Source organism: Pituophis catenifer, unplaced genomic scaffold, assembly GCF_029215685.1.
Source record: "Pituophis catenifer annectens isolate HBS135680 unplaced genomic scaffold, rPitCat1.0.hap2 SCAF_8, whole genome shotgun sequence".
Lineage (NCBI taxonomy): Eukaryota > Metazoa > Chordata > Lepidosauria > Squamata > Colubridae > Pituophis > Pituophis catenifer.
The window spans coordinates 1,616,715-1,635,007 of NW_027256888.1; the positions used below are offsets into that span (position 1 = coordinate 1,616,715).

Sequence of the window (18,293 nt, forward strand, 5' to 3'; positions counted from 1 at the left end):
ATCCCCTCAGAACATCTCCCAGTTGGAATTTAGCTTTCTTGACGTTGCAACTTGTCGAGAGAAACCAAACCAGACAATGACTTCATAACCCCTGCTTTGTACAGTCAGAAGGCAACTCCGTTTCCCAGAAACCCAAGGAAAGTGGACTCTTACTAGGGACGTCTCTTCTGCCTCCTGGGGTGGAGGGCTGCTGCCAGGCACTGAGGAAGGACTAGCTTCATTTTCGCTGGTCACATCTCCATCTGTCAGGGCATCGAAGGAAGGCAATCCATCTTCATCCACTGGGATGCTATCCAACGTTTCTGTGAGGACTGCTAGCAAGTTGGCTTCGCTCTCTTCATCTATCTTCTACTCATGCAGAGAATACAGGGGGAGAGGGGGAGGGAGGGAGAGGGAAAGAGAGAGAGGGAGGGAGGGAAAGAGATAGAGGGGGAAGGGAGAGAGAGGGAAAGAGAGGGAGGGAAGGAGGGAGGAAGAGGAAGGGAGAGTGGGAAAGAGAGAGGGAAGGAGGGAGAAAGAGGGAAAAAGAGGGAGGGAGAGGGAGGAAGAGGAGGAAAGAGAGAGAGGGAAGGAGGGAGAAAGAGGGAAAAAGAGAGGGAAAGAGAAAGAGAGGGAGGGAGGGAGAGAGGGAAAAAGAGAGGGAGAGAGTGGGCGGGAGAAAGGGAGAGAGGAAAGAGTGAGAGGGGAGAAAGACAGAGAAAGAGAAGGAAAGAAAGAGGGAGGGAGGGAGGGAGAGAGGGAAAGAGAGAGGGAGGAAGAGAGGAAAAGAGAGAGAGGGAAGGAGGGAGAAAGAGGGAAAAAGAGAGGGAGAGAGGGAGGGAGAAAGAGGGAAAAGGAGAGGGAAAGAGAGAGAGGGAAGGAGGGAGAAAGAGGGGAAAAGAGAGGGAAAGAGAGAGAGGGAGGGAGGGAGAGAGGAAAAGAGAGAGAGGGAAGGAGGGAGAAAGAGGGAAAAGGAGAGGGAAAGAGAGGGAGATAGGGGGAGGGAGGGAGAGAGAGAGAGAGAGAGAGGGAGGGAGAGGTAGGGAGGGAGGGAGAAAGAGGGAGAGAGACAGAGGGAAAGAAAGAAAGAAAGAAAGAGGGGGGAAAGAGAGGGAGGGAGAGAGAGAGAGAGAGAAAGGAGAGGAGATGAGAGAAAAAAAAATGATTCAGGCCTGGAAACTAAGAATGTACAGCCTTATACATTAACATTTGGTCCCATTAATCCCACGGAAGCCATCTGCAAACTTGCAAATCCAGGAAGGTTAGAAGCGTATGGTGACCTCCACACACTTGTAACTACCTACTTGAAGTTGCAATTATCCTTACATTAGACAGCTTGCGATGAATGTTACAGGGAGAAAATCCTGATAGAATAATTTCTACTTAAACCCCGCTCCCAACGTTTCTAAACAATAGGATTCGTAGTTCTAGGAATCTCAAGAAACAGAAACTAAGGCTGTTGTTAGCAATATATCCTTTTGGCTTTGAAGTTGGCCTTCCCAGTGACATGCTTTTAAAAAAAATTCAAACAGATTTATTTATAAGCTTTTATCCGATTGGAGTTGCAATTATTAAAAGCTGATTAATTTCTAATCAGATGTGGCTGTAACATTAATTTGCATGAGATGTCTTGTTGGTCTAAAACGAAATGCATATAACAACCCTCGCATTCCTCAACACAATATATCACAATTAGCATTCGTATTTTGGGGAAGGGAGAAAAACAAAAGCAAAATATTATATCGTAGAGATTTGTTGCATTTGTTATTAATGACTCAAGTTTGGAAAAACTTAACACAGCATCCAGTTTTGATCACCGGAAGACAAAAATTAGTAAGTTAGCAATTAATAAGTTCGAATCTTGCCAGGCTCAAGGTTGACTCAGCCTTCCATCCTTTCTAAGGTAGGTAAATTGAGGACCCAGTTTGTGGGGGCAATAAGCTGACTTTGTATAAAATATACAAAAGTATGAAGGCTATTGCTTAACGCATTGTAAGCCGCCCTGAGTCTCCGGAGAAGGGTGGCATATAAATCAAATTAAAAAAAAAAAAAAAAGTTGCTGAGACTTTGGATAAAAGTGCAAAGAAGAGCAAGTAAGACAATTAAAGGACCGGAGACTAAAACATAGGAGGAACGGTTGCAGGAACTGGGTTTGGCTAGTCTAAAGAAAAGAAGAATTAGGGGTGACGTGATAGTAGAATTCCAGTATTTGAGGGGCTGCCACAAAGAAGAGGGGGTCAACTTATTCTCCAAACCAGAAGGCAAGAGAAGAAACCATGGATGGAAACTCATCAAAGGGAGAAGCAACCTGGAACTAAGGAGAAACTTCTGAACAGTGAGGACAATCAACCAGTGGGACAGAAGTTGCCTCCAGAAGTTGTGGGTGCTTCATCACTGGAGGTTTTTAAGAAGAGACGGGACAATCGGTTGTCTGAAATGTTTATAGGGTCTCCTCCTTGAGTAGGGGTTGGACTAGAAGACCTCCAAGGTCCCTCCCAGCTCTATTCTGGTTGAATTGAATAGTCAGACTCCCTGTAGAGTCCATGCAAAGGATTTGAAGGCAGCCAAATCCAGTTCTCCCAAAAAGTTGAAAGAAAGAAGGAAAGCTGCCAAGATCTCTGCAGATGTTGTACGAAAATACTTTAGCTCCAGCCAGGACGATAATGGGATGGTATCTAAACACAGTGTAAAACTCAGAATGAACCATTTTCCCATTAGGGATTAGTTCAGATTGATCGTAACTGGATTAACTCCTATTCCGCTAAACCTCCCCTTTAGCAATTCGGGAAACAATTAAACAGAAATACAATTATAATGCTTGTTTTTACTTATTTCAAGCAAGTGGCACCATTTCACCCTTTCCAAAAAAAAAAAAAAAAAAAGGCCAACATGAATTGAGCAGATTACGTGCAAACTTCCTTTCTTGAGATTTTACTAGTTGTGGTTTATTGAGTGTTAATGAAGTAACAAGGAAACCACAAGATGACACAATGTGTTACAATGCAGCCCTGGGACAATCTATGAGGAGGTCAGGTCTTCGCATGGAAAATTATGTCTCCAATCAGAACGACTGAGCCTGATTTCTTTTCTTTCTTTCTTTCTTTCTTTCTTTCTTTCTTTCTTTCTTTCTTTCTTTCTTTCTTTCTTTCCTTTCTTTCTTTCTTTCCTTTCTTTTTCTTTCTTTCTTCTTCTCTCCCTCTTTCCTTTCTTTCTTTTTCTTTCTTTCTTTTTTCTTTCCTTCCTTCCTCTCTCCCTCTTTCCTTCCTTCCTTCCTTTCTTCCTTTCCTTTCTTTTCCTTTCCTTCTTTCTTTTCTTTCTTTCTTTCTTTCCTTCCTTCCTCTCTCCCTCTTTCCTTTCTTTCTTCCTTCCTTTCTCTTTATTTCCTTCCTTCCTTTTTCCTTTCTTTCTTTATCTCTTTCCCTCCTTCCTTCGCGGAAGAGGTTGTAGAAAAAATGGTTTTAAAAGTAAAAAATTAAAAATAAAATTGGCCACGCCCACCCGGTCACATTAACCACCACCCACCAAGCCACGCCCACAGAACCAGTAGTAACAAATTTTAGATTTCACCACTGCCTTGAATGGTTGCTAAACACAACTGTTGTAAATCGAGAGCTAATTGTATTCCCAATGTTCACTGGGTCACAAGTCATCAGACCCCAAATAAACCTCACAATCACCTAGAAAACTACGTTGGAAAAGTTTGCGACAAACTGGACGTGTATTGAAATGGGTGTTTATATGTTTTTATGTTTTGCACGTTTCATTGTTCTGTTTAGTTTGTACTTATAAATAAAAATTGAAAAAAAAATAAAAAGAAAAAGAAATTGTTTTACAAATGCTAAAAAAAAAAAAGAGAAAACTATGTTGGAAAAGAAAGTTGGCGTTCTTTTTCTTTTCTTTTTCTTTTTTTCGTAATATGGACTTTTAGAGAAACCCTTCGACTTTTCTGATTCCAGCGGTTTCCACTTTAAAAAAACTGGGTTAAAAAAAAGAAGAAAAGAGAAAAAAAACCCCTCAAAGACAGGGAAGCCCACTGACATTCAACGTCTCCACGCAGACTGGACACTGGTTCTTACTCATCACAGCAATTTCGATTAGTGTTGTGTTGTTGTTGTTTTTTTCCTTCGCAAGGAGTTTCAAACGTTCCCCCAGAGGAAAAGCGAAGGAGGTGACAAAGAGAACTCCGTTAAAACAATTAATGTCGTTTTTCATTATTGTGTGGGGGTCCCAATTTACAGAGCAAATAAATCAAAGTCACAACAGCGGATGGCTAATACATATCTAACACACAGGAGCAGAGATGCCTCCAGGACTTAAAATGACGTGGTCGGGAGATAACCTTGGTGGAGCTAAACCACTTTTAAATAATATTTTCACGCCCAGTGTTTTTATTAGTGAACGTAGCAAGAAAGGGAGCTGGCAAAAGGGAGAGGAGAAAGAACCCGGTTTCTACTCATCGGATACTCACGAGAAATTGTCATGCGAAAGAGTGCAGAGAAGAGCAACAAAGACGATTAGGGGACTGGAGGCTAAAACATAGGAAGAACGGTTGCTGGAATTGGGTACGTCTAGTTTGATGAAAAGAAGAACTAGGGGTGACAATGATGGCAGAATTTCAGAATAGACTAGAGCGGGAAGGGAGCTTGGAGGTCTTCTAATCCAGGCCCATGCTCAAGGAAGAGACCCTATACCAGAGATGGCTAACCTTTTTGCCATCGTGTGCCAAAAGCAGGGGGGAGTGGGTGGGCCCACACCCAATAATTCAATGTGCCCCAGGCCGTTTCTCGCCTCGGGGGGGTGGGAGGCCGTTTTCACTCTCTCCAGGTTCCTAGAAAGCCTCTGGAGCCTGGGGAGGGCGAAAAATGGGCCTTCTGGTCTCACCAGAAATCGGCAAACAGGCCGCTTCCGGCCTCTGGGAGGGCAGGGAAGGCCGTTTTCACCCTCCCCAGGCTCCTAGAAAGCCTCTGGAGCCTGGGGAGGGCAAAAAACAGGCATTCCTCACCCCCCCACGGAGGCCCTCTGGAGGCTGGAAACAGCTTGTTTCCCGACTTCAGGTGGGCCCAGAAGGTCCAAAAACCCGTTGGCCAGCGCACGCATTCGCGCTGCAGCTGAGCTAGGTCAAGGCTCACGTGCCCACCAATATGGCTCTGCATTCCAGCTGTGGCACGCGTGCCATAGGTTCACCATCACGGCCCTATACAATTTCACACAAGTGGTTGTCCAGTTTCTTCTTAAAAACCTCCAGTGATGGAGCAACCCACAACTTCTGAAGGCAACTTCAGTTGATTGTCTGATTAATTGTCCTCACAGTCCTCACAATCTGGTTGATTGTCCTCACTGTTAGGAAGTTTCTCTTCAATTCCAGGTTGCTTCTCTCTTGGATTAGTTTCCAACCATGGTTTCTTCTCTTGCCTTCTGGAGCTTTGGAGTGTTCCAATAGGATGTCACAGAAAAGAGGGGGGGGGGGTTCAACCTATTTTTCCAAAGCACCTGAAGGCCAGACAAGGAACAATGGATGGAAAGTGATCAAGGAGAGATTCAACCTAGAACCAAGGAGAAACTTCCTAACAGTGAGGACAATTAACCAATGGAATAGAAGTTGCCTTCAGAAGTTATGGATGTTCCATCACTAGAGGCTTTTAAGAGAGACTGAATCATATAGGGTATCTTATCCTATATTCTATATCCTATAGAGGATTAGACTAGAAGACCTCCAATGTTCCTTCCAAAGGAGGAGGAGGAAGAGGAAGAGGAAGAGGAATAGGAAGAAGAAGAAGAGGAGGAGGAGGAGGAGGAGGAGGAGGAAGGGGAAGGGGAAGAGGAGGAAGAGGAGGAAGAGGAAGAGGAGGAGAAGGAGAAGAAGAAGAAGAAGAAGAAGAAGAAGAAGAAGAAGAAGAAGAAGAAGAAGAAGAAGAAGAAGAAGAAGAAGAAGAAGAGGAGGAGGAGGAGGAGGAGAAGGAGGAGGAGGAAGAGGAAGAGGAGGAGGAAGAGAGGGGAAGGGGAAGAGGAAGAAGAAGAAAAAGAAGAACTTCCTAACCGTGAGGACAATCAACCAGTGGAACAGAAGTTGCCTTCAGAAGCTGTGGCTGCTCCATCACTGGAGGCTTTTAAGAAGAGACCAGACAGCCACTTGTGAGAAATGGTAGAGGGTCTCCTGCTTGAGCAGGGGGTTGGACTGGAAGACCTCCAAGGTCCCTCCCAACTCTGTTATTTTGTAAACCTGATTTAGAAGAAGGATCAGGGTAGGAGATGACTAGGCTGAGGTCAAGGCACAAACTTTTGAGGATTTGTGAAGAAAAAGACGAGGAGGAAAATGGCACCGACATGATTCGGAAGGCCGTGCAGGAGAAAGAGAGGAGTGACTGCAAAGGGTGGTAGCACTTCTGTCCTGCTGTCATGAAAGCAATCTTGGTTTCCTATCTCTACCTCCTCCTAATTTTAACAGCCATTTTCTTTTTTTAAACACTCTTCTTCGCAGTTCTAAGGAAGGTCACAAATTCCAGTCAGGAGTTCCACCGGGATGCAAGGAACGCCATTTTAGTTGGTACAATTTACAAGGTCATTGCTCTAAACTATGATATTACAAAGTTTTAACTGTTTTATTAAATATCTCTTCCCGGCTTGATGCGTACGAGATCTCGTGTTGACAGCCCAAGGACAGAGAATCCTGTTGCCTCCAGAAGCTGCAAATTTCATTATTCCAATATTGTCACTCATTATCCACAAGGGATAGTATTCCCTGCCATGATTTTGAAGAGGTCTTATGAGCATCTTCTCAAAATATTCCATACTTATTTTAGTCAGGATGGCACGGCTCGCCGATCCATTCTCACAGCGGCCCCCCAAAATAAAAAATAAAAATTTTCTGAGCATCACCTTTCATCCCGAAGTGAAATAATTCTCACGATATTAAAACAAAAAACAACGACAACCAAAAAGAGAGAAGCTTTTCTCAAATTGGCACAGAGCCCAAAAGTTGCAGCCACAAAAGGGAAAAGTAGCATTTTACGTGTGAAATAAAGACTTTCCCAGCTTCCGGCTGACACAACCTGAAATGGATACCAGATGGAGCGAATCTTTCTGAGAATTCGGAGGTTGCGCTGAATTTCCGAAGCCAGAAAATTGGCACCACTCAGCATGGAAAATGGCCTTTTGGTCTAAATACCCTGGCGAGAGAGTTACTGCATTCACACAGTCAGAGAAAAATAACTCGACAGCAGATTTGACCATTGCAAAAACAAGGGACAGATGGAAACAGACCTCCTGCCTGGAAAAGGGAGCTGGGCAGCCCATGACATAGGGCGGGTGAGACAAAGAGGGTTTAAATGTGGATTCATTGAGTAGGCCTTGCTCTTAAAACGCAGCAGTGAGTGGAAGGCTTCCCTTCTGTCTCATCCCATCAGACCTTCCCGGATTCCTAAGAGCTTCTCTAATTGGATCTGATCTTGCCTGCTGGTTAAAGCTGCGTCCCCAGGAAGTCTTGACTTCAACACATTCCCGGTCCTACAGAAAAGACTGCCTACTTTTCGCTTTGGCTGAAAAACTGCAGCCAAGTGATGTCAGGAGTGAGGAGTGCTTCGGAATTTAAAAAAAAAAAAAGGAGGGGAAAAAAGGGGGGGCTTTGAAGTACATGGGGACGCAAACTGTTGGGTCTCCTTAAATTAATTCTGACTTGGTAGGTAGATGATAGATAGATAGATAGATAGATAGATAGATAGATAGATAGATAGATAGATGCTAGATATAGAGAGATAGACAGACAGACAGACAGACAGACAGACAGACAGACAGACAGACAGACAGACAGATAGATAGATAGATAGATGATTGATAGATAGATAATGATAGATGTTAGATATAGAGAGATAGAGATAGATACAGTAGATAGACAGACAGACAGACAGACAGACAGACAGACAGAAATAGATAATAGCTACAAGATAGATGGATGGATGGATGGATGGATGGATGGATGGATGGATGGATACAGTAGATAAATAGATCGATCGATCGATAGATAGATAGAGACAGCCAGATGATAGAAATAGATAGACAGATGATAGAGATAGATAGACAGACAGATTTTTTTCTTAGTCTCTGTTAGAGATTAAGCAACAAAGGTGTTTTTTTAAAGATTCAAACCAAAACAAGAAAAAAAAAACACACACCCCAAAATGTGTTAATAATTCAGTTGATTGAAAACATACTCATATTGTAGGTATGGAAACCTGTATCACAGACTATACTATGGCTAATTTCCTGATTACAACTGCACGAAGAGAAGAGGAGGAGGAAAGTGTACTATGTACGTTCACCACTTTGAGGTATATAAAGTAATAAAGACGGGATAAAAATCTAATAAAGAAGATGTCAGTTTGCATTCAATTATGTGTCCCAAAAGTTCCAGTTTCTTTTTCACTTTTTTTTTGTGTGTGTGTGTGCCATTCAACTACCTTTCTTACGGAATTTTAAGATTTAAGAATATTAAGTCAAATATTCTTCTCCCTCTGTACCTCTCCACCTCCTTTTCTATCAACTTTTTAAACAGAAAATGGATCCTTGGTTTCTTTTCATGGGTAGAATTACTATCTGTTTGGAAAAGCTCCTATAGCAATTCTAGCACCAGTAGGCAGAACAAGAAACAATGGGTGGAAACTAAACAAGGAGAGAAGCAACCTGGAATTAAGGAGAAACTTCCTGACAGGGAGGACAATCAACCAGTGGAACAGAAGTTGCCTTCAGAAGTTGTGGGAGCTTCATCACTGGAGGCTTTTAAGAGAGACTGACATGATATAGGGTATCCTATCCTATATCCTATAGAGGATTGGACTAGAAGACCTCCAAGACCCCTTCTATTCTGCATTCTCATTCTATTCTCTATTTTATTCTATTCTATATTCTATTCTGTTCTGTTCAGTTCAGTTCTGTTCTGTTCTGCTCCATTCCATTCTCTATTTTATTCCATTCCATTCCACTCTACAGTATATTCATTCCATTCTCTATTCTATTTCTATTTCTATTTCTATTTCTACTTTATTCCATTCCATTCTCTATTTCTATTTCTATTCTATTCTATTTTCATTCCATTCTCTTCTCTACTCTATTCTATTCTACTCTACTCAATATTCTATTCTATTCTATTCTATTCCATTCCATTCTATTCTCTATTTTATTTTATTCTATATTCATTCCATTCTCTATTCTACTCTACTCTACTCTACTCTACTCTACTCTACTCTACTCTACTCTACTCTACTCTACTCTATTCTACTCTACTCTACTCTACTCTATTCTACTCTTCATTCCATTCTTCATTTTGCTCTGCTCTACTATATTCTTCAGATATCACTTCATCAAGATGATGTGGAAAGATCTTTTCTAACCCAGTACCCCTCTGATTCTTAAACAAAGTCAACCAGCTATTTTTTTTTCCCCAAGGTAGTCCCACAAAACAATCAACTTGTTTTGATTCTGTTGTCATCGACAATTAAGAACGCTAATTATTTAAAGACGTTTGAAATGCCTTGTAAAGATGTGTTGATATATTTAATTAGAAGGTGGGTTGGAGTCATTTACATATCCTTGACGGAGCCATGATTTTTTTTTTTAAAAAAAAAATATGTTGCTCTTTCAAGTTTTATCATCATTTCTCTCCACGCTTTTTATTTCTGTAAAGTCAGCTTAACCCTACTTTTTCTCCCCTGCTAGTTCCTGCCCCACTTTCCTGCAGCTACTGTACGATTTAATTGTTTTAAGATGATATAGTATTTCTTAAGTTAAAAAAAAAAAGGGTCAGGTGAATAGGCTTGTAAATCCCAGGCCTGCCTTCCCTATTTAAAAAAATGTGGAGTCTACTAGCTCTTTGTAATCATCTGGGACCACCACAGTTCATTCTCAGTTTTCAAACAGCTAAACTCCGCCGGAGTTAAAAAATAAAAATAAAAATCAAGATGTGGTCCAGGGGAAGGAAGGAAACCAGCAGATAAGCATGGACAAATATGGCGGTACGTGATAAAAATCCAGAGAATAGTAGTGATGAAAGCTAAATAAATAGCCAACGCAATTTTAACAATGAAAAACGTACAATATATGAGGATATCTACTGAAAATACCAAGAAAGATTAAAGCCTCTTGGAAGTCTAAAAGTTGGCCTTCTCCACTCCCAGTTTTAAGAGTTGAAGCTTCAACACGTTTACACAACATCACATCATCTGTGTAGGAGATGACCAGGCTGACTGTGAGGGAGGGGTCAAACGCATCATTAGTCTTGAGTCCTTCGTGCCCACAAGAGACTTACAGTAAGTCCAGCCATTCTTGAATTCCGTTGACCCTTATCTACCGGCAATTTGCTTTGACCATTAGTAGCTCAGATTTTTGTAGAGAGCTTAAACTTGAATAAACTTCTATATTCGTTTGAGCTGCCTGGGTTTCCCGATTTCCCCTTGACAACCTAGCTGTGACTAAGCCTACATGCAGCTAACCTAATTGCTCATTTTGCTTTCTTTGTCTGATATGGCCTCCAAATTGGATAGACTCATTTCTTCAGCCTTCGCTTCCCTCAGGGTATTTGCTTCTTGCGGTTAATAGTAAGTAATAATAGTAAACTCAAAGGAAACTTTCTGCATGTCACGCTCAAAAAAGGAACACAGGTAGAAAACTCCTCGGACCCTTGTATTAATAATAAGAACAATATTAATTGTTCTTAGATTTATAATCGTTTTTATATCATTCTATTTTTATTACATTGTAAGCCACCCACTTATAATTCTTTTTGTAATTCTGTTTTTATTACCTCGTAAGCCACCCAAGATGGTGAGATTGGGGAGGGGCGTCATAAAAATTAATAAATAAATAGATTGGATGTGTAATTCCTTTGTAGTAATGTAAAGGTAAAGGTAAAGGTTCCCCTTGCACATATGTGCTAGTCGTTCCCGACTCTAGGGGGCGGTGCTCATCTCTGTTTCAAACCCGAAGAGCCAGCGCTGTCTGAAGACGTCTCCGTGGTCCTGTGGCCGGCATGGCTCAACGCCAAAGGCGCACGGGACGCTGTTACCTTCCCACCAAAGTTGGTCCCTATTTTTCTACCTTCCAAAATGTGTATGGTTTCCGACAGCTTTTATCTACTGATAAAGGGTCAAATGTTATAGCAGTCCAAACTTTTGCTAGTATTTACTTGTATTTACTAGTAATAGCAGTAAGAAGTTGTTTTAATTCAGTTACATACAAAAGAGGAGACATCTGAAGCATCTGGGAGGGGTTTTTTTCCCCGAAGGTGGCAACATCCCAGTGCCGAAGAAGTCCACCATCAAGGAACTGAATGACTACAGACCAGTAGCTCTAACTTCTGTAGTCATGAAAACCTTTGAAAGGCTAGTGCTGTCCCACTTGAAAATTATCATGGATCCGCTGTTAGACCCCCTGCAATTTGCATACCGAGCAAATAGATCAACAGATGATGCTGTTAATATGGCTCTGCACTACATCCTACAACATCTTGAATCTCCAAAGACCTACGCAAAGGTCCTCTTTGTAGACTTTAGTTCAGCATTAAATCCCATCATTCCAGACATTCTTCTAACTAAGCTAAACCAGCTATAGGTACCCTAACACACTTGCAAGTGGATCATAACCTTCCTAACAGACAGGAAGCAGCAGGTGAAGCTAAGCAGAATCACATCAGATATCTGTACAATTAGCACAGGGGGCCCCCAAGGCTGTGTGCTCTCCCCACTTCTCTTCTCTCTTTATACCAAGGACTGCATCTCTAATGATCCATCTGTTAAACTACTGAAGTTTGCAGATGACACAACAGTGATCAGTCTCATTCAAGACAATGATGAATTTGCATACAGACGGGAGGTTGAACAACTAGCCTCGTGGTGCGACCGGAACAATCTGGAACTGAAGACACTCAAAACCGTAGAAATGGTGGTGGACTTTAGGAGAAACCCTTCCATACTTCTTCCTCTCACAATACTAGGCAACACAGTAGCAACAGTAGAGACCTTCAAATTTCTAGGTTCTACCATATCGCAAGATCTAAAATGGACACCCAACATCAAAAACGTCATCAGAAAAGCAGAACAAAGAATGTTCTTTCTGCGCCAACTCAGGAAGCTCAAACTGCCCAAGGAGCTGCTGATCCAGTTCTACAGAGGAATTCTTGAGTCTGTCATCTGCACCTCCATAACTGCCTGGTTTGGTTCTGCAACCCCACAAGACAGACAGAGACTTCGGAGGATCATTAGGACTGCAGAAAAAACAATTCCATCAACCTGCCTTCCATGGAGGACCCGTATACTGCACGAGTCAAAAAGGGGGCTGTGAAAATATCTACAGACCCCTCAAATCCTGGACATGAACTGTTTCAACTCCCACCCTCAAAACGAGGCTATAGAGCACTGCACACCAGAACAACTGGACACAAGGACAGTTTTTTCCCAAACGCCATCACTCTGCTAAACAAATAATTCCCTCTACATTGTCAAACTATTTACTAAGTCTGCACTACTATTAATCTTCTCATCGTTCCTACCATCCATCTCCTCCCACTTATGACTGTATGACTGTAACTTTGTTCCTTGGATGCTTACGATTTATATTGATATTGTTTCCTGATTGCTTATTTGTTCCCTATGACAATCATTAAGTGTTGTACCTTATAATTCTTGACGAACATATCTTTTCTTTTATGTACACGGAGAGCGTATGCACCAAAGACAAATTCCTTGTATGTCCAATCACACTTGGCCAATAAAGAATCCTATCCTATCCTATCCTATCCTATCCTATCCTATCCTATCCTATCCTATCCTAAAGAAACATTAGGAATAAGAATTTTAATTATCTGATGCCTCCCTGTATCAATCTTGAATTTATACTATTGTATAACACACATTGGTGTGTCTATATGACCACAGAAGTGCCTGACATATGTTGGTTTCTCTCTTCCAAGGAACTTAATTTTGCTCTCCGCCTTTATGGCTATCAAATTAGGAACAGAGGTTATCAAACATCTGAAGAGCTGGAAAACATGACAGGAGCTGGTTTGGTGCCCAACAGAGGGAAACGTTAGAGAAGAAAGATACTCGGGAAGAGAATTAAAGTTTCTCACTTAGGAAGTATTTCTTCCTTTAAAAAAAGCAACCATATTTTATTAATTTTTAAACAAACCAAAACTAAAAACGTAAGTACAAAAATACAAAAATGCAAAGAAGAAAATTTCTATGCAGAACTGTGACCTTTTACACGACCTATCGCTATTCAGTTCTTATACTCTATGCACTTAATTTCATCGAATTCTATTATATCTGAATCTATTTTATTTTTCTGTTTTTAATCCATTTGTACCATTTCTCCCATGATACATAATACTCCAAGTCTGTCATTCCTTTCAATTCCAATGTTAGTTTGTCCATTTCAGCGCAATCAAAGATTTTATTTTTTATTATGAAGTCATCGGAGGGCGTCTCTGCCTTCTTCCAACGTTGTGCAAAGGCCAATCTTGCTGTGGTCGTTATATGTAGGATCATAGGTCTTGTTTTCTTATCATGTTTTTTTTCATTATCCCCAGAAGGAACAGTTCCAGTGTATATTCCAGTTGAGCTCCGGTTATTTCCTGCAACCATTTTTAAAAAAAAATTTCCAATATTTTTTCAATTCTGAACACAGTCACCAGGAGTGATAGAAGAATTTCTTAAAGGGAGGGGGGTCCTTTCTTTGGCACGTCATTCTTCCAAACTTTGGGAGTGGATGGAGACATCAAACTATGACTTATGGCTTATTAAATGTGTTGTGCTAAGCAGCCCAAGGAATTATGTTCATATGACTCCAGGACTTTTCAAGTGGCGATATATCACTCACACTTGATCTAATAGCCCAGGGTTTAGGACATGTGGCACAGTGACATTCCTTATATCCTGAGATTACTTGTATTTTATTTTTATTTTATTTCGGATTTATATACCGCACCTTCTCCCAAGGGACTCAGGGCGGTGTACAGCCAGATAAAAACATACAATACAAACATTAAAAACAATTAAAAGAATATATATTAATTTGGCCCCAGTTTAAAATGACAAACCAATTAAAAGTTAAAAATTTAAAAATATGTTAAGCAAACATATGGGCAAAGCTGAACAGTCGTCTAATTCTCTGATAGCCTTTCAAAAGCAGAGTGACAGGCTCGGCCCCACCTCCTGTCAAAGCGGTCCAGCACTGCTTATTTTCAAATGGAAGGCCCCAACAGAAGGCCAAGTCTTGAGAAGTTCTGCAAACATCAGGAGATTCTCATGTTCCTCAGGCTTTCCACCCTAAGAAAACACCTCTCTAAGCGGTTTACAGAGTCAGCCTGTTGACCCCCAACAATCTGGGTCCTCATTTTTCCCACCTCGGAAGGACGGAAGGCTGAGTCCAACCTTGAGCCTGGTGAGATTCGAACTGCCAAACTGCAGGCAGCCGGCAGTCCGCAGAAGTAGCCTGCAGTACTGCACTCTCACCACTGCGCCACCGCGTCTCTTGACTGAGAATCTCTACAGACCTCTGGATTAGATATCGCCAAGATCTCTTTCAACCTTTACGTGATTCCAATTCTTGGGAGAGGACATGACAAAGTGTTTCTAATTCTTATTATTGGCACACACACACACACAAAAAAAAGATTCTGCTTTTGGGTGACATTTTCTTGAAAGCGGTTGGGTGTTCCAGCTTTCGTTGTGACTCTTCAAACAGATTGGAGCCTGTTTTAATATGTCAAAATATCTTCCCCACTCAGCTCGGGTTTTTATCAGCACTCCATTCTGACGCAAACATGAAGCCTAACACATCGGTAAGAGTTGACTGGAAGAGTTCAGCTAAAAGGAACCGGGGTCTTCCGTCTTATCTACCACAAACAAGGAGCAGGGATACTATTTCTCGGGAGTGGCCAGGAGCTGCTGTTTATGCTAAACAGTAAATGGGTGCTTTGTAAATTCTACAGAATCGCTCACACAACTACACACCAATAAAAGACAGCAAGTTATTGGGAATGGGATGGGCTGAAGTTCAACATGGCTGGAACCTACCAGCTTGGGATAGTCCGGTTTGTTTAGCTGGTTCCCAAAGATCCTCCCTTGTTAGTTTACACATAACATGTTATTTGTAGCATCAGGTCATGCATGAGTCACGACATCTTTGCTTACAACACTGATACAATCTGAAGCACCTGTGTACCCGAAGGTAGCAATAGCAATAGCTCTTGGACTTATATACCGCTTCACAAGTGCTTCACAGCCCTCTCTAAGCGGTTTTAAAGAGTCAGCCTCTTGCCCCCCACAATCTGGCGGTATAGAAGTTTGAATAATAAATAAATAAATAAATAAATAAAATGGTTTGTCGTGAATGCGACTGCTTGAGGGCTCCTGGATTGGAGCTGAAAGGCGAAAGGGAAGCAGAAGGCTCCCTCCCATATTGGGGTAGACCAGATGCTTCGACAGAAACACACTTAATGTGTGTGTGTGTGTGTGTGTGTGTGTATGTGTGTGTATCAGTGATGAAATCAAATTTTTTTTACCACCAGTTCTGTGGGCGTGCCTTGGTGGGCATGGCAGGGGAAGGATACTGCAAAATCTCCACTCCCTCCCCATTCCCCCTTCATTCCTGGGGGAAGGTGGATATTGCAAAATCCCCATTCCCTCCCCACTCTGTGGCCAGCCGGAGAGTGGTGTTTAGGGGAGGAAAAAAAAAAAGAGAACCCATATTGGGAGGGCCTCTCTTAAAATATCTAGATAAGCTGAAATACTTTCACCACCGTGGAGGGTTTGCTGAGCTCCCTCCCCTCCTGGTGTAAGGCGGAAATCAGACAGCTTAATGGTTTAGCTTGTAAGGCCAGGTTAAAGGAAAAAGCACAGCTGAAAAAGCTCTTAGAGAAGCTTAGGAGGGAACTAAAAATAGCCAGCACTTGGGAATTATCTTAAATACTCGCCAACTTGTTCTGTGCTGCGAATGCAGATAACTGGAGGAAGGTTCCTTTCAGGGGAAGCGTTTAGCGCTTTAACGGCTCTTCAATTAGTTTTCATTTCTGTTCAGCACACCCCTCTCTCTCCCTCCCTCCACCGTGGGGACTGGGAGTGGGTGGGCGAAGGATGAGATTTAACTACACATCCAGTCTTGGCTTTTTAAACAAAGATCTGCCCCGTTCAAATATCTGGGTTTGATTAAAAAACGGTGGGAAGTTAAAAAGATCATCGAAGGAAAGTGGAAGTACAAAGGTGCGTGAGAAGTCTCTGAGCTTGGTGATTTTCTTGGAGACGTTTCATTACCAAACTTGGTAAAAGTCAGCACTGATGACATTACCTAGTTTGGTAATTAAACGTCTGTAAGAAAACCACCAAGCTCAGAGAGCACCAGGGACAACAATTTCTCCTCCTCCTCCTCTCTGCAAACCCCTCTCCCTTCGAGCACTGATGATGTTACCTGGCTGGCTCATAAAACGTCTGTAAGAAAACCACCAAGCTCAGAGAACACCAAGACTTTCCTCCTAGAAAGAATCAAGCTCACACGATGACATGCAATCAAGATCACATGAAGTATTAGTACCGCTTTATAAAGCCTTAGTAAAACCACACCTGGAATGGGGCACCTAGTTGAGACTTTGGAAAAAGTGCAGAGAAGAGCAAGGAAGATGATTAAAGGCCTGGAGACTAAAACATAGGAAGAACAGTTGCAGGATTTGGGTTTGGATAGTCTAGAGAAAAGAAGGACTAATGGGGGACATGATAGCAGAATTCCAGTATTTGAGGGGCTACCACAAAGAAGAGGGAAGGGTCAACTTATTTTCCAAAGCACCTGAAGGAAATAAACAATGGATGGAAACTCATCAAGGAGAGAATCAACCAGGAACTAAGGAGAAACTTCCTATCAGTGAGAACAATCAACCAGTGGAACAGAAGTTGCCTTCAGAAGTTATGGGTGCTTCATCACTGGAAGTCTTTAAGAAGAGACTGGACAGTCACTTGTCTGAAATGGTCTGGGCCCTCACTAGTTTCACCATCACTGGTCTAGAGTCTTCTGCTTGAGCAGGGGGTTGAAATGAAAATGAAAACCAGATTGTCAGCAAAGGCTTTGGACATTATACTTGTGGCCCGTCAGCGGCCTGTGCAGCTAGTAGCTGATTCCGACAGCGAGGAGGCTGGTGTGGTGCTGTGCCAGCCTTGAGTCGGACAGTGAGGAGGCTGGAGAAGATGTGGTGCCAGAGGTGGGGATTCAGCCAGGGCCTTCAGAACCTCCAGAAGCTCCCATAAGTGAAGAGGACGAAGAGGAGGAGCCTCTTCTCGATGGACGGGCGTGCAGAGCTGCCAAAAGGCAGGAGTGGCTCCTCAGGAGGAGGTCTCCTCGAGAGTAAGGCTTGGGGCTAATTGGCCACTCCCCCTAGCCTATTTAAGGAGGAACGCTGACTGAAGCAATTTGCAGGGAACAACTTCATTCACTGTCCTTCGTGTCTTGATCTTAGTTCTCTTATCAGTTTCCTGCAAATTGCTTCTGGGCTTTCTGCCAACCATAGTAAGATTACGATTATTTATTCTTTGGATTCTTGTAGGCTGTTAAGAAAGTTAATTAACAGCCTTTATTTGAAAAAGACTGATTTAATTTAGTAAGCTAAGGTTTGTACAGACTTTGTGTGTGCTGCGTTCTTTGGGGTCCATAGCTGGGGCAGACCAATACTCTTCTTTTTTTTATTTTCAAAAAATCAGCAGCAAACCACTTCCATACAATTATCAAGGACTGAGCTTAAAAAGAATCCCTTTTCCCCTTTTTAATTCACAGAATTCAGGACACAAAAGGCCTGGATAATTACGGTGTAAACACAACTTCAAAAAGATCCGATCGCGTTCCTTGGAAAGGCTCCTGTGCCCTGGCCCTTTGTCAAAAAGAAATCAGAAAAATTTAATTTAAATGTTGACAAGCGGTACATATCAATGTTCCACTGCTACGAATCAGGGGCAGGTTCTCCAACGGTGTACAGTAATTTGTTTAGTGCCTGCAGGCCTGAGAAATTCATCTTGGTGGAGGCCAGTTTCTCAGTCCTAAAAGTGGCAATAATAAAATAAAACTAGATTGTTAATTATCTCCTGAATTGCATCTCCAAGTCCAAGGGGACTGAATCCAATCTTCGCTTGCATTCCCTAAGACATCCAGTAAGCCAAACGATTTCTCCCATTTTGTAATATAGGTAGTCCTCGACTTATGACCACAACGGACCCCGTTGCTAAGTGAGGCATTTGTTAGGCGAGTTTTGCCCCACTTTACCACTTGACACCGTTGTTAAGTGAATGAAA

The 18,293-nt window shown here is 42.1% G+C and overlaps 1 protein-coding gene across 1 annotated transcript in view; it reads right to left on the reverse strand.

Annotated features, from left to right (window-relative positions):
* PPARGC1A (PPARG coactivator 1 alpha) overlaps window positions 1-18,293 on the reverse strand; it is a 147,401-nt gene that overhangs the window by 79,550 nt on the left and 49,558 nt on the right. The window contains exon 3 of the mRNA XM_070948540.1: window positions 154-348. Coding sequence (XP_070804641.1) covers window positions 154-348 — 195 coding nt within the window. The remainder of the gene's footprint in view (window positions 1-153; window positions 349-18,293) is intronic.